At 38.6% G+C, this 12485-nt stretch overlaps 1 protein-coding gene across 2 annotated transcripts in view; it reads right to left on the bottom strand.

The window, feature by feature from the left end:
* Positions 1 to 3862: 3862 nt before the first annotated feature.
* Positions 3863 to 12485, bottom strand: part of kirrel1b (kirre like nephrin family adhesion molecule 1b) — a 149263-nt gene continuing 140640 nt past the window's right edge. The window contains exons 14-15 of one of the 2 annotated variants that reach the window (XM_038279304.1): positions 11227 to 11301; positions 3863 to 7651 (exon numbers count right to left, since the gene is read on the bottom strand). In XM_038279304.1, the coding sequence (XP_038135232.1) occupies positions 7037 to 7651; positions 11227 to 11301 (690 nt within the window). In that variant the 3' untranslated portion in view covers positions 3863 to 7036. Of the gene's footprint in view, positions 7652 to 11226; positions 11338 to 12485 lie in introns of both variants that reach the window. The other variant, XM_038279296.1, reaches the window with a different exon arrangement.

Genomic DNA, 12485 nt, shown 5'->3' with positions numbered 1-12485 from the left:
TTTTCAGAGAACTATATTATGCCTTGCTTGCATCCTTAACAAATCACATTTATTTTGTTTTATGAAAATTACATTTGCAAGGTCATCATAGGCTTTAAGTTCAATGTATGCATGAAAATGAGAGGCCAAAGAGGTCTAATCACTACCAAGTTAATCAGAGATAGTGCAGACAACAACAGCACAGGAGGGCTTTTTCATTTGGTAATACGGTATTTGCATAGCACTACAGTCGCGTATACAATTGCATTTTTCCATTGTGATGATTAAATGGAAACATTTTCAGCCATGTTCTAAAATGTTTATGGCAGCCTGACGTTATTTAAGATTATTTTATGCTTGCTACAGTATCAGATTAATTCAAAGATTCATTTGGAGGGTTACGTTTTTTTAAAACCTGTAATATGCTTTTATTACATATGCCAAAGAGATTTAAGGCAGAAATGTAGTACGCTAAGGAGGTATCTGAATCTAAATTTCTTAACATTTATCACAGGAATAAACAATTACTTTATAAATATGGTTTGACATATTTAAAAACATAGAATTAAGTGTACCTGGACCAACCTGGCTTTTCACTAAAACATCTTTGCCATTCGAAATGATATTGAAGAGTGAAATCTGCATTTTCAGGCTCTTTGTGGCTGCGGTCAGGAAGGATCTCCTTCATACCAGCAGGTGTGACCAGCAGAGTTATAAAGTTATCAGTCAAACCCTAATTTCTTCTCTCCAACACACATGCATTTATGAAGCCGAATATTAAAAACACGTGTGTTTATGAACACACACTCATCCACACAGTCACACATGAGCGTAGAGTCACAATTAATACAAACTGCTGCTGCATTTTGTTTGCTCAGTTCATTTTTTTTCTTTTTTGGCACTCACTAAAAGGTTCAACACAGTAAAACTGGATGTAAAGACACTGTAGACACTCTGGGCCAACCCAGCGTGAGGCTGGCCAGCTTCTAGACCAGGTTGGCCTAGTTGAGACTCAGTTTAGGCTATTTGTAGCATGACCGACAAGTTGTTTGGGTCACAGATGTTTAATACCCAACTTTTTTTGTTCATGAGATTGATAAAGTAGATCAGAACCAGTGAAAGCGTTCTAAAGACACTTTAGTCCTTTGACCATTGATATAACACCACAAAGGAATGCAAAAAAACTTACAAAATACTTGGTTAAAATGAAATAATACAGAGAAAAGTGTTGAAAGTAGATACTTGAACTCATGAATATTTATATATTCTATAAAAACGACACCAGAAATTTAAGCAAGCTAAAAAGACATACTCGCACTAATCTCCATTATAGTGTTAATATATGATGGGAATTTGGAAACAAACAAAAAAAAAACCAGCAAAAGAAAGATTTGCAATATCTTAATGATTTCTTTTTTCATGAAGGCAGTTTTGATTTTAATATACGGAAGCTGGCAGATGGCTTTTTAATTTGACGTATGGTAACAAGTTTGAAACAAAATGCCATCACACATTGCAGAATAACATCTTAATGAGGTAAACATTTCCATATTTCCTTCTAAACAGCTACAAACGAGGTTCAGTATCATTTTAATTTATCAAGACGCATCTGTAGTTTTTTTCCCCCTTAGCGTCTGCCATGTGTGTTTAACAAATTAAATAAACACTAACGTAAGCAGAATTCAACCAGAGGTATTAACTTAGTACCTGGCTATGTGTTTCACTCCTTCACTGCTTTCTCTTTCAAATTCCCTCACCTTTCTACAAGGCTGTAACAAGACTGCAAGTCAGATGCCTAATACTGCTCAGTAATAACTCTGTAAAAGGGTTGTCAATAGATTATAGTGTGCAGTACTGCAGATGCTCTAGCCATTCAAAATGTAAAACACAGCTCCACCTCACATCCTACCCCAGCTGAAATGGTTTACATCTTGACCTTAGAGCTACAAGGTTGCCTCTGTTATACATAACGACACGGCTGTGGGGTTTTTTCTGTTTATAGAAAACAAGAGTAATAAACACATTTTATAGCCCCTCTGCAGACAATTACCATAATATACCATGAAGGGTTGATGGGGCAGCTGATAAATATTAAGAGCCAATGATTACTTCTGGAGTGGCTGATAGCCTCTGCAGCCAGAGGTCTTATTTAATGCACAATCATTTTCAACTGCTCCAAAATGTAGAATACAGATACAAGTGAGTGACTCCTTATTGCTTTCTGCTCCTTTTAAATTTATCTGCAGTGAAGCATGCAGGATGGAAAGTTAAGAAAAGGTATTAAATGAAAAATAGAGTCTAGTATTGCAGGATGGAAAATAAATGTTCATTGTCTTAATGTTCTTCAGGGGGGGAAGCTATTTTAAGCTCTTGGAAGCTTATAGGTCATTATTACTGACACACTTTCCATGAATTTTAATAAACATTTTCATGGAACAGCAAAGTATGAAGTTTTAAGTTTGTATTGAGTTGAAGAGAGCAATGTAATTGAATCTCATTAAGCACAAAGTACAAACAAAGTATTTCAATCCACTGTGTGGGCTTTATGGCAAAATAATTTGTTTTTGATTTATTTAGAGACAAAAACTTTAAACGCTCCAATATTGCACATCGGAGTAGAATCCAAACTTAGTGACTAGAAATACCTTAATTTGTGGGAGAGAAAATTAAAACTGCTCCAAAGTTTATGAAAATATCAATCTGGAGATCCGCTGTTTTGAAACTTGGGTAATAAACAAAAACCCCCCTTGAATATGAGTATATTATAGATGGGAAAATAATCCCATATTAAGAGATGATTATTTAGAAAAACAAAAAGATATGTTGCAGGACTTTGTGACTTTTACCAGGAGAATTTCTACATAAAAACTGGAGCTGAATCCTTTTTTAATGGTGTCTGGGATCTTTTAAGTACAAAATCAATACTTTCTTTTCTTAACCTTAGAGCAGGGGTATCAAACTGGTTCCAGAAAAGGCCGTGTGGCTGCAGGTTTTCTTTCCAACCAAGCAATAGCACACCAGATGCCAGTCAATCATCATGTCATCATGTTAATGCTGAACTAACTTGATGAGATGACTGGAGTGTGGTGTGCTATTGCATGGTTGGAAAGAAAACCTGCAGCCACACAACCCTTTCTGGAACCAGTTTGAGACCCTTGCCTTAGAGCATAAATATGTTATGACACAAAAGCAAACTTCAGGTAGACTCATCAAAATGGGATAGAGAAGCAAAAACATGCTATTTATGACTGCCAGATATTCTATCTTAAAATTCATAACTTGAGAATTGGTTACTCATCTAAAACCACCCATATCTAGAACATTTAGACCAACGTCAGTTGCTCTAAGTGTTCTGACTATAACTGACTATTGGAATAACTGAATATTGTTGCAATGTTGGTTAAAGAACCAAGTTTATCTTGCCAACATGGACAATAATAGTGAAATAAACAGCGGATATTGGGGGATGTAAAAAAAAAAAAAAATCTGAAGGATTCTCTTCTAGAAATCAAGGTGTAATGACCTCTGCACTGATTCTGGGCTGATCACTCAGTCCATACATCTGCTCTGCTCCACCCGTCCAAAATCAGCTCTGACTAGCTTCACCTGTTTCAATCACTATATAATCCCCATCAGACATGCTTCTTAATAAACTCTAAGAAACAGAGTCTTTACCCAAATACGACCAAGACAGGTAGGTGACGTTTGAACACAGTTTATTAAGAGGCCTGTTTGGTGAGCGGTGCTGAGTTTGAGAGAAGCAGGGAGGCGGCAGGGGATCAGCAGGTAGACCGATTCGTGAGCCAGAGGGAAGAAGAGAGGCAGTTTTGCGAGGCTTCCCAGGTTTGTGGTCGAGAGAGGAGCACAGGCAGTCCGGGTTTGACAGATCCAGAGATTCAGAGGCGGAACTGAGAGGATATCCAGGACGAATGGAATCAGGCAGGCTCGGTATCAGGGTGCAGAACAGGTCAATAAACTGGTGGGCGGACAGATAACTTAGATTACGCTGGATTAAGTTTACCGGGTTGGTATGGTATAATCTGGTACTGAGGAATGGTCTGATGGGGATTATATAGTGATGGAAACAGGTGAAGCCGTTCAGAGCTGATTGCGGACGGGTTGAGCAGAGCAGATGTATGGACGGAGAGATCAGCGCAGAATCAGTGCCAAGATCATTACAGAAGGAAAAAAATCCAAGGGTCGCAATACATTTATCAAAGGCTCTAAACTCCACCTTATTGTTTCAGAGCCATGCAAGAAAAACATGTTTCTGTTCCCTCTCCAAATTTAAAAATGCAAAGTTTGCACTGAGGTTTATGAAAATAGCACTACGACTATTAGTATTTTGGTTGCATTAGACCAAGTGTGTCGATAACCAGCTTTGCATGGTTCTGACTTAGATATAGAAAAAAAACTACTCATTAATTTTTTAAAATACGGTAGGACTTCTCTGATGCTGTAAAAGTGTTTATGTTAAGGCTGTTGGAGCTGATTTGGAGTTTACAGAAATGTATTGGATTCTAAAAAAATCAACAAAAATAATTTGTTTTTCTGAATTTACAAGATAAACTTAGAGGAGAAGAGGGGAAACGACCAGCGTAGAGGGGTCTTCACAAATTCAACAAACTAATACTGATTCTATCTACAGTACATAACTGAGAGACAGGATAATTTCCTAGTGTCTGAGTCCCAAAAGAAAGGAAAAAAAAGAATTAAACTCCACAAATGGGACATGTTGAAGCTTCTTTAAAGGAAAGCCTTAGAAATATGCAGTGCCAACAATAACAAAACACCCACTATGAAATCACAGCAGCATTATCTTGTTGATTCAGAAAAACAGACCAATTTCTAGGTAAAGGCAATATGCATCTGTAAGATTGCATGGCATCAGGAACTGTGGAATTCCATGATGTTCTGAACAATCCACCAAAACTGAATCTTTTAGCAACATATTGATACAAAAATATGGTCAAAGGATCAAAAGTGACTCACCAAGGAGGTTAAATGAGGAGAAGCAAGAAATACTGATGATTTTTGAACAAAATTATTACTTTGCCTATATTAGTTTTCTTTAAGGAATAAAATGTACTCAAATTAATCAGTGGACATTCTTACATTTTCTTAAGCCTAGATAACCAAAGCAATAGAAGATGGCCTTATTGTTCAGGCTTTCTACATATCTGTATCAGGGGTTTCTAACTATAGATGGAGCTATATGTTGTATTGTCCAGAGGAGAGCTGAATAAGGAGGTTTTTGGGAAAGGGTGAATGCCTAATCTGAGAGAAATGTTCCTGTGTAACACATGCTCTGAGGGCTTTATTGTTAATATCTTTTCTTTTCAAAATGTAGAATAATACGGGAGCTTTAAACACAACAGCTATCCATACTGAAAATCGTTTAAGAGCAAAGCTGAGCAGTAAGGGGAGGAGGAGGTACTTGCATTTTCTACTTCCCCCAGATTTTCAAGTTTCCAATACCTGCTTTTAAAGGCTGGCCACACACACTAAGACCTGACAAAACACAATGAAAAAACAAACACCAGCAAATTTGATATTGTGGAGAGAAAATTTGCGTACTTACAAATAGTAAAAAAATCCATATGAGCTAGATAGAACCCTCTTCCCCTCACTTTGATATGTTAAACCACATTTAAACCTTCTGGTTGCTTCCAAAGTTAACAGAACTGCTCCGATAGAGCAGCTGCTCTTTCCAGGCCTTTCAATTAGAATGTCGTCACCAGCTTTAGAAAAAAGGCAGTCCAGTCAGAAGACAGGAAGTCAAAGAAAGAGTTTCACACCAAACAAATATATCCATAGCAGGTAACCTGTCCTGCTAGATATTTGTTATTTTGAGGTGAATCTCTTTAAGTTTTCTATTTTAAGCCTACAACATTAAAAACCACTTCATTTTAAAGGAACTCGGATCTCTTCCGAACGTTAACACCGCATTACACATCGAAAAGTGAGTGTCCCCCAAAATGCTGAACCTTTGGTCCACAACTCCTTATAAAAATATTATAAAATGTTTCTGAATGCATTTTTTTATACGCTTTAGTATAAATATGGAAAAAAAGTCTATCCTACTGTGCAAGTGAGAAAAACAAGTACATTTGAACACTTTAGGGTAGGGGAGGTATCTTTTTGCACAAATTGCAGAAATGTATAGAATGAGAAGGCGCTCCCGCCACACATTGTTTCACAACACTTCCTATAGGTCTGACATCAGGTGAAATATTAGGTATAGATATGGGTGATGAAGACAGAGACACAATACGATTTTGAGCAAAGAGACGCTTGCTACTGCTCCTTTGTCTTGTATTATCCTGTTACCCGGAGCACCTCATTGTCCACGCTGTGAAATAAACAGAAGACACCATGTTTTCTTGTGTGTTGGCACATAAGAAGTGGCACCTGATCACACCAAACAACTGTCCCACTTAAATCAAGGTAGATCTTGTAATTAAAAGCCATTATGCAAGTTTCAGTGACAAGCGCCACCTATGTCTATAGTCCAAGCTGCCCCTTTGCTGCATTCTTTTTGCAGACATGGGGTTGTATGTCTGGGTTTGTGTGATTAGCAATGTAAGTCAGAAAATGAAAAAATGTGTGTTTTACTTAGAGGTTTGCTGTTTATAGCTTTATACAAGAAATATAATCTTAAAATGACCCAAATGTAACATTATGTACAGAGATGGGAGGGTTTGGGAGGACTGTGAGACTGGGGGTGGTCTAAACGCTGGTCAAGGGTTGACCCGCCTCCAAGTCAAGTTGGCAAAGTGCTCTTCTCTTCTTTTCTCCGCATTCCGCTTTTGCTTTAGATGATTACAGAACGGAAGCCTGCCTGATTTAACATAAAGAAGCATTGCTTCTTTCTGTGTCGTACATAATGCTCCTAAATGTTGGCTATTGTAATAGTGTAAAAAACAGGTATCCATGCAGTGATTGCCATGAAAAAGGAAAACAGATTCTCTCAGATTCACAAACAGCATGTTAGGATTTATACAGGTTGTGTAATAGTGTTGAAAGCATAAATTCAAGAAGTATGTTTATGTTTTCCTCACACATGAGTCTGCATTCGTTGTGTGTGTCTTTGGGAATAGTCAGAGGGTGGGGATGAGTACGAGAAGCGAGTAGAACTCCCGTACTTTGCCAAGCCTGTTTCAGGACTTTGCTGTCCTGTTCCTGGCCCTGAACCGCTCCCCTGTCCTGTTTGATACATCTCATAGGCAGGCCCTTCCTCTATTGTAGGAGCAAAGCCAACACGGTAGCTTGGATATTGGGAGGGAAATCCATAGCTGTCATATGGTAGTTGGGTTGTATTGTCCAGTAGGCCACAGTCTCCTCCAGAGAAATCTCCTGGTGATGGAAGAGCAGGATTTGGAGGAACATCCTGCCTCTGGGCTGCCCTGGAGAAGGTGTTAAACTGGGCATATGTAGCATGGGACATCCTGGAGGGTGGACGAGGGTCATAGCAGCCAGCTCTTGAGCCAGGCACCGCGCTGGGAGGAACTGCACCACTGGCTACAGCAGAAGGACCGCTCGAAGTGGCTCCACCTGGTCCGGTATTAGGATTCGGGGGGCGAAACTCTCCCTGGTAGTGGACAACACGGGACTGGGGTCGCGCCTCATCATGGGTGGTAGCTCGGACGTTATAGTAGCCATTAGTTGGATCCTGTGGTTAGACAGAAAAAGATTTGTTTAGCAAAAAATCAATAAAGCTTCAGAAATGTATTCATAGAAACACATGTCTTATCAAATACACTGTCATATATTTCAGGTTTAGCTCGTTCCCATTGTAGAATGAATGTTTTTTTTTATGAAGATGATGTGTTGCTATTTCATGTCAAGCACAGATTTGTTACAATTTATGTGCAATGCAGCAAACAGTGCATGGATTCCTGGGAAATTCTGTACAGCCTCAAGACAATACCTGCTTATGTCTTATCTCTACACTATGCTTTTGTGACACTCTCCAGAATGCCTTACCATTACATTCTTGCAGCCCATTTAGACTAGTCATAACAGCAGTAAAACTAAAACTGTGGCACTGCTGCCACCAGAATCTTCTCACTCTTTAACTAGAACCTCTGATTCATGAGCACAAAAATTATACAACCATGACATTGTTATGGATATCAGTCATACACAATAATGGCAGATTCTTCTAAACAGCTACCAAAATGTTAAACTGTGTATAATTCAAACCCTTGAATTAAATGCAAACAATTATTGAGGTAACTTTAGAAAGTATTAAGTTGTCATGGATTATATTTTGGGGTATCTATTTAAAGGGCCTGTACACAAATGCACTTTAACCTTTTTAGATTTAAATAAAACAAAATTGTGTTGAAAATTTGTGCTGTTTAATGACAAAACCTGCCACTGGCAGGGCTCTATTCACGTTTCTTCTGTTGATATTTATTTGTAGCAATTTAAGGTCATAATTTTCCATGGTAAGCTTTGCCTTCAAGCTTCATAGAGCCACTAGGTGGAAATCAATGCTTATGATGGTGTGTTGAAACAAGATTATAGCAACTTTCTTGATAGAGTTAAGGCATTAGGTAAAAGCATATTAGTCTCTCCTGCATGAACTCCAGCAAGGACAGTCATGAAAATTTGATAAGAAAAACCACAGCATCACGATCTTCATTGGTGTGTGAGTAAAGTGGCGACACAATCACCATACAGATGTAGACCATGTTCTCCTGAAAAAAGGTGCATCTTTACTGCTCTTTAAAACTACTGTTTTCAATCACATACCGTATATGGCTGATTAGATTCAATTATATCCAATCAGGGCTTTGAATTGACAACTGTCAAGTGTTAAGAATAAAAATGAAAAATAAAAACAGCAAAAAACCCAATGTTTTAAAATAGCAAATTTGAATAATTTAAAACTTGCAGAATTTTCTGTATCGGAGATATTTGTATGAATGTCTTGCTTAAAGATAGTCAAGCTATAGTCAAGTTATATATACAAAAAAGACCAAAAAAGCGTCCATCCTGATAGTGTTTAGATTTGGGCCTAAATAGAATTCCAGCCTCAGGTGTGATGAGCAGGTATACAGTAGAACTGTCAAAATGCCAGATGGAGAAAACTGTTGAAGCTACTTAATAGAGCCCGACAGCCTTCCAATGCCTCGCACCAAAGCAGAAGCTCAGAGTGGTCAAGGACCATCTGATATTAATAAAATAAACCAATAACCAACAACTCTAAGTGCTAGTGAATCCTTCCCAGATGCTCTTATCTTGATATCAAGGGTAACCCCTTGCTCACACTGGCTCCAGTGCGGTTACCGATCTGACGGAGACCGCAACTCCCGCACACCCCCTCTCACACCGCCTTTTTGACTACGGTGCGGTGCGGCTCTGCGGCTCCGGCAACAGGTCCGGAGATTTAACAGAAGTTCACTTGAGTTCACGTAACTTCACGCGATAACACGGCCCAAATAAGGATATTTGCGAGAGCTTGTTGCGGAGGGCTCCGGCACGCCGCAAGGATAGCTTTCTTGCTGAATTTTCTGCAGCGCCGGAGTGTTTCGGTAACCGCAGCCGGACAGCTCAGCAGCCGGTGAGAGAGGTTTACGTCTTTTTATTGACTTGGAATCACTGCGGCGCCGCACCCACCGCACCGCAACGGTAAGACCGGAGTCGGTGTGAGCCTGGGGTTAAGAAAATTCTGTTCCTAACAACTGCAACCAGAGACACAGCATCAAGATAAGAAATAAGTTTATTAAATAATTCAAAAAAGAATGAATGAATGCTGATGAGCCCTGAAATTAATCTGACCTTGAGTCGTTTGGATTTTCGCAGCTGTGACAGAAAATTGATTCCCCTCCTCTCTTTATTCTATTTAATAAATGTATCTATTTATAACTTTGCTTGTACATAGACTGTAGAGACAAAGAAAAGTATTGCTACAGTATCACTACTGAAATATACTCATGCATCTATCAAATAGTCAGCTGGTTTCCTTATAGAACCTTTTTACCAATCTTACTGTATATTCTGCTTGAATTGTCTCTGTGAAGTACCTTGAGATGACATACATTGTGAATTGTAACCATAATGAATAAACAGTTTCAAAACTTTTCTTAACTATACAACAACATCAAAATTGGTTTGTAGTTTTAGCTCCCGTCTCATTAAAACCGACGTTATACTGTACCCTGAGACTTTTTTGGGCTTATTCCTCTTAAAATCAAATATTTGTTGCATTTTTTAAAACAGGATCTTGGACTTTTCTTCACTATTTTCCAAATTTTGCTTGGAGTTGCTACGTTTTTTGCTCCAGTACTTCCTTTTTTACCCCCTTTGCAGCATTGTAACTCTGTTGCTACTTTATACACACACACTATTAGCTGTATATGCACAGTAATATAGCAAAAACAAAGGGTTAAAATACAAAAATAACAAATAATAGCAGCAGAAAAGGGGAATTTTTCAGGAAAAATTTTTTTGTACCACCAGAGTCATTTACAGGCATATAAATTTAAAAAAGATGTAACAAAATGTGACAATGCTCTTTAAAGAGATTGCTAAATATTCACAACATGATGTAGAAAAAAGATGATGTACAGTAGATTGAATACATTTTTTATACTTATTTCTATTAATAGCAAATAAATAAATAAATAAATTTCTTAATTTACTTAATAAAACATTTTTAATGGTTTAATATCATTTTAAAGAAGTAACTTTTCCATGCTTATTATACTGATGCAATTTAAAGACCCTCAGTGCTCCAGATATATTTTTTCTCAGAATGTTTATCTTCACTCTCTTTTGGAGACAAAAGCTTTTTTTGATTGTTAGCTTGCAAAATTACCTAAAATGCTTCTATTCCCTGATAGGGAAAAAATAAACATCTATTCATATAGAGTTTATTTTAGTTAAGAATATCAACAGAAATGCGATGGCTTAGCATAAGGTCTCTGAAACATTTCTGGCTTCAAATGTTTACGATCGATTTTAAGAACATTTCTGCAGAGATGAGGGGATTTTTTTCCCCAGCACAGTTTAAAGTGTCTTATAAAAATAGTTTTGTTCTGGCAAACAAGAACCCTTCGACCATTTTTTAAAATGCTGTGCTTGAGGAATAACAAGACCTTAGAGGAACTGGGAGATGAACTTGACCACAGAGCTCATGCAACATGCAGGAAATGATGCCAAAGATGCTGAAGATAATTGTTTTCCTGAAAACCTCCAGTGTCAGCACATGATCACCTCTTCGCTGACTCATCTCACCTTCAGCTCATACTCCTCCCGCGTGTCGCTCTCGCTCCTGATCTCCTGCTTCAGGTCCATGTCGTCTTTGAACGGCTGAGTGGAGGGAGAGAGGGAAACAGAGGGCAAAAACTAAACCATCAAACAACAAAAAACACACACGGAAAGAGGGAGGGTGAAGAAAGGAAAGAAGGAGGACGACAGGGAGGGAAGAGGAAAACAGAGTTTCAGCTTTTTAATCCCAAGAGAGAGAAAGACGAGAAACGGTTAGTGGTAGTTTGAAACCCTCTCAAAGGGACGCCGCCGATTAGATTCTCTGGGACATCCATGGTTTTTTTTAAATGAACAAAATGTCAAAGTGAGTGTTTGATTGAACAGGTGCATGTTTGTCTTTTATTTTCTCAACTGAGCTTCACTGGTTTCAGCTGTATTTATGTTGATGAATCCCTGTTTTTTGTTTTTTTTGTTTGCATATCTTGTAAAGTAGTATTTCACAGTGGCCCTGTCAGTAAATGACAATGAAGTAATTGATCAGTTTTAATGTATCTATCCTTTGACATACTACTATTAAATCACTAGTTAGCAATGGAGTAGCTGCTTAGATCCTCAAATACACTCACCGGCCACTTTATTAGGTACACCTGTCCAACTGCTCGTTAACACTTAATTTCTAAGCAGCCAATAACATGGCGGCAACTCAGTGCATTTAGGCATGTAGACATGGTCAAGACAATCTCCTGCAGTTCAAACCAAGCATCAGTTTGAACTGATGCTTGGTTTGAAGAAAGGTGATTTGAGTGACTTTGAACGTGGCATGATTGTTGGTGCCAGAAGGGCTGGTCTGAGTATTTCAGAAACTGCTGATCTACTGGGATTTTCACGCACAACCATCTCTAGGGTTTACAGAGAATGGTCCGAAAAAGAAAAAACATCCAGTGAGCGGCAGTTCTGTGGGCGGAAATGCCTTGTTGATGCCAGAGGTCAGAGGAGAATGGCCAGACTGGTTCGAGCTGATCGAAGGGCAACAGTGACTCAAATAACCACCCGTTACAACCAAGGTGGGAAGAAGAGAATCTCTGAACGCACAGTACGTCGAACTTTGAGGCAGATGGGCTGCAGCAGCAGAAGACCACACCGGGTGCCACTCCTTTCAGCTAAGAACAGGAAACTGAGGCTACAATTTGCACAAGCTCATCGAAATTGGACAATAAGAGATTGGAAAAACGTTGCCTGGTCTGATGAGTCTCGATTTCTGCTGCGACATTCGGATGGTAGGCTCA

This window comes from Cyprinodon tularosa, unplaced genomic scaffold (genome assembly GCF_016077235.1).
Source record: "Cyprinodon tularosa strain WSP-4 unplaced genomic scaffold, ASM1607723v1 ctg102, whole genome shotgun sequence".
Taxonomy (NCBI): Eukaryota; Metazoa; Chordata; class Actinopteri; order Cyprinodontiformes; family Cyprinodontidae; genus Cyprinodon; species Cyprinodon tularosa.
This window is presented reverse-complemented; position numbering and strand designations above follow the sequence as displayed.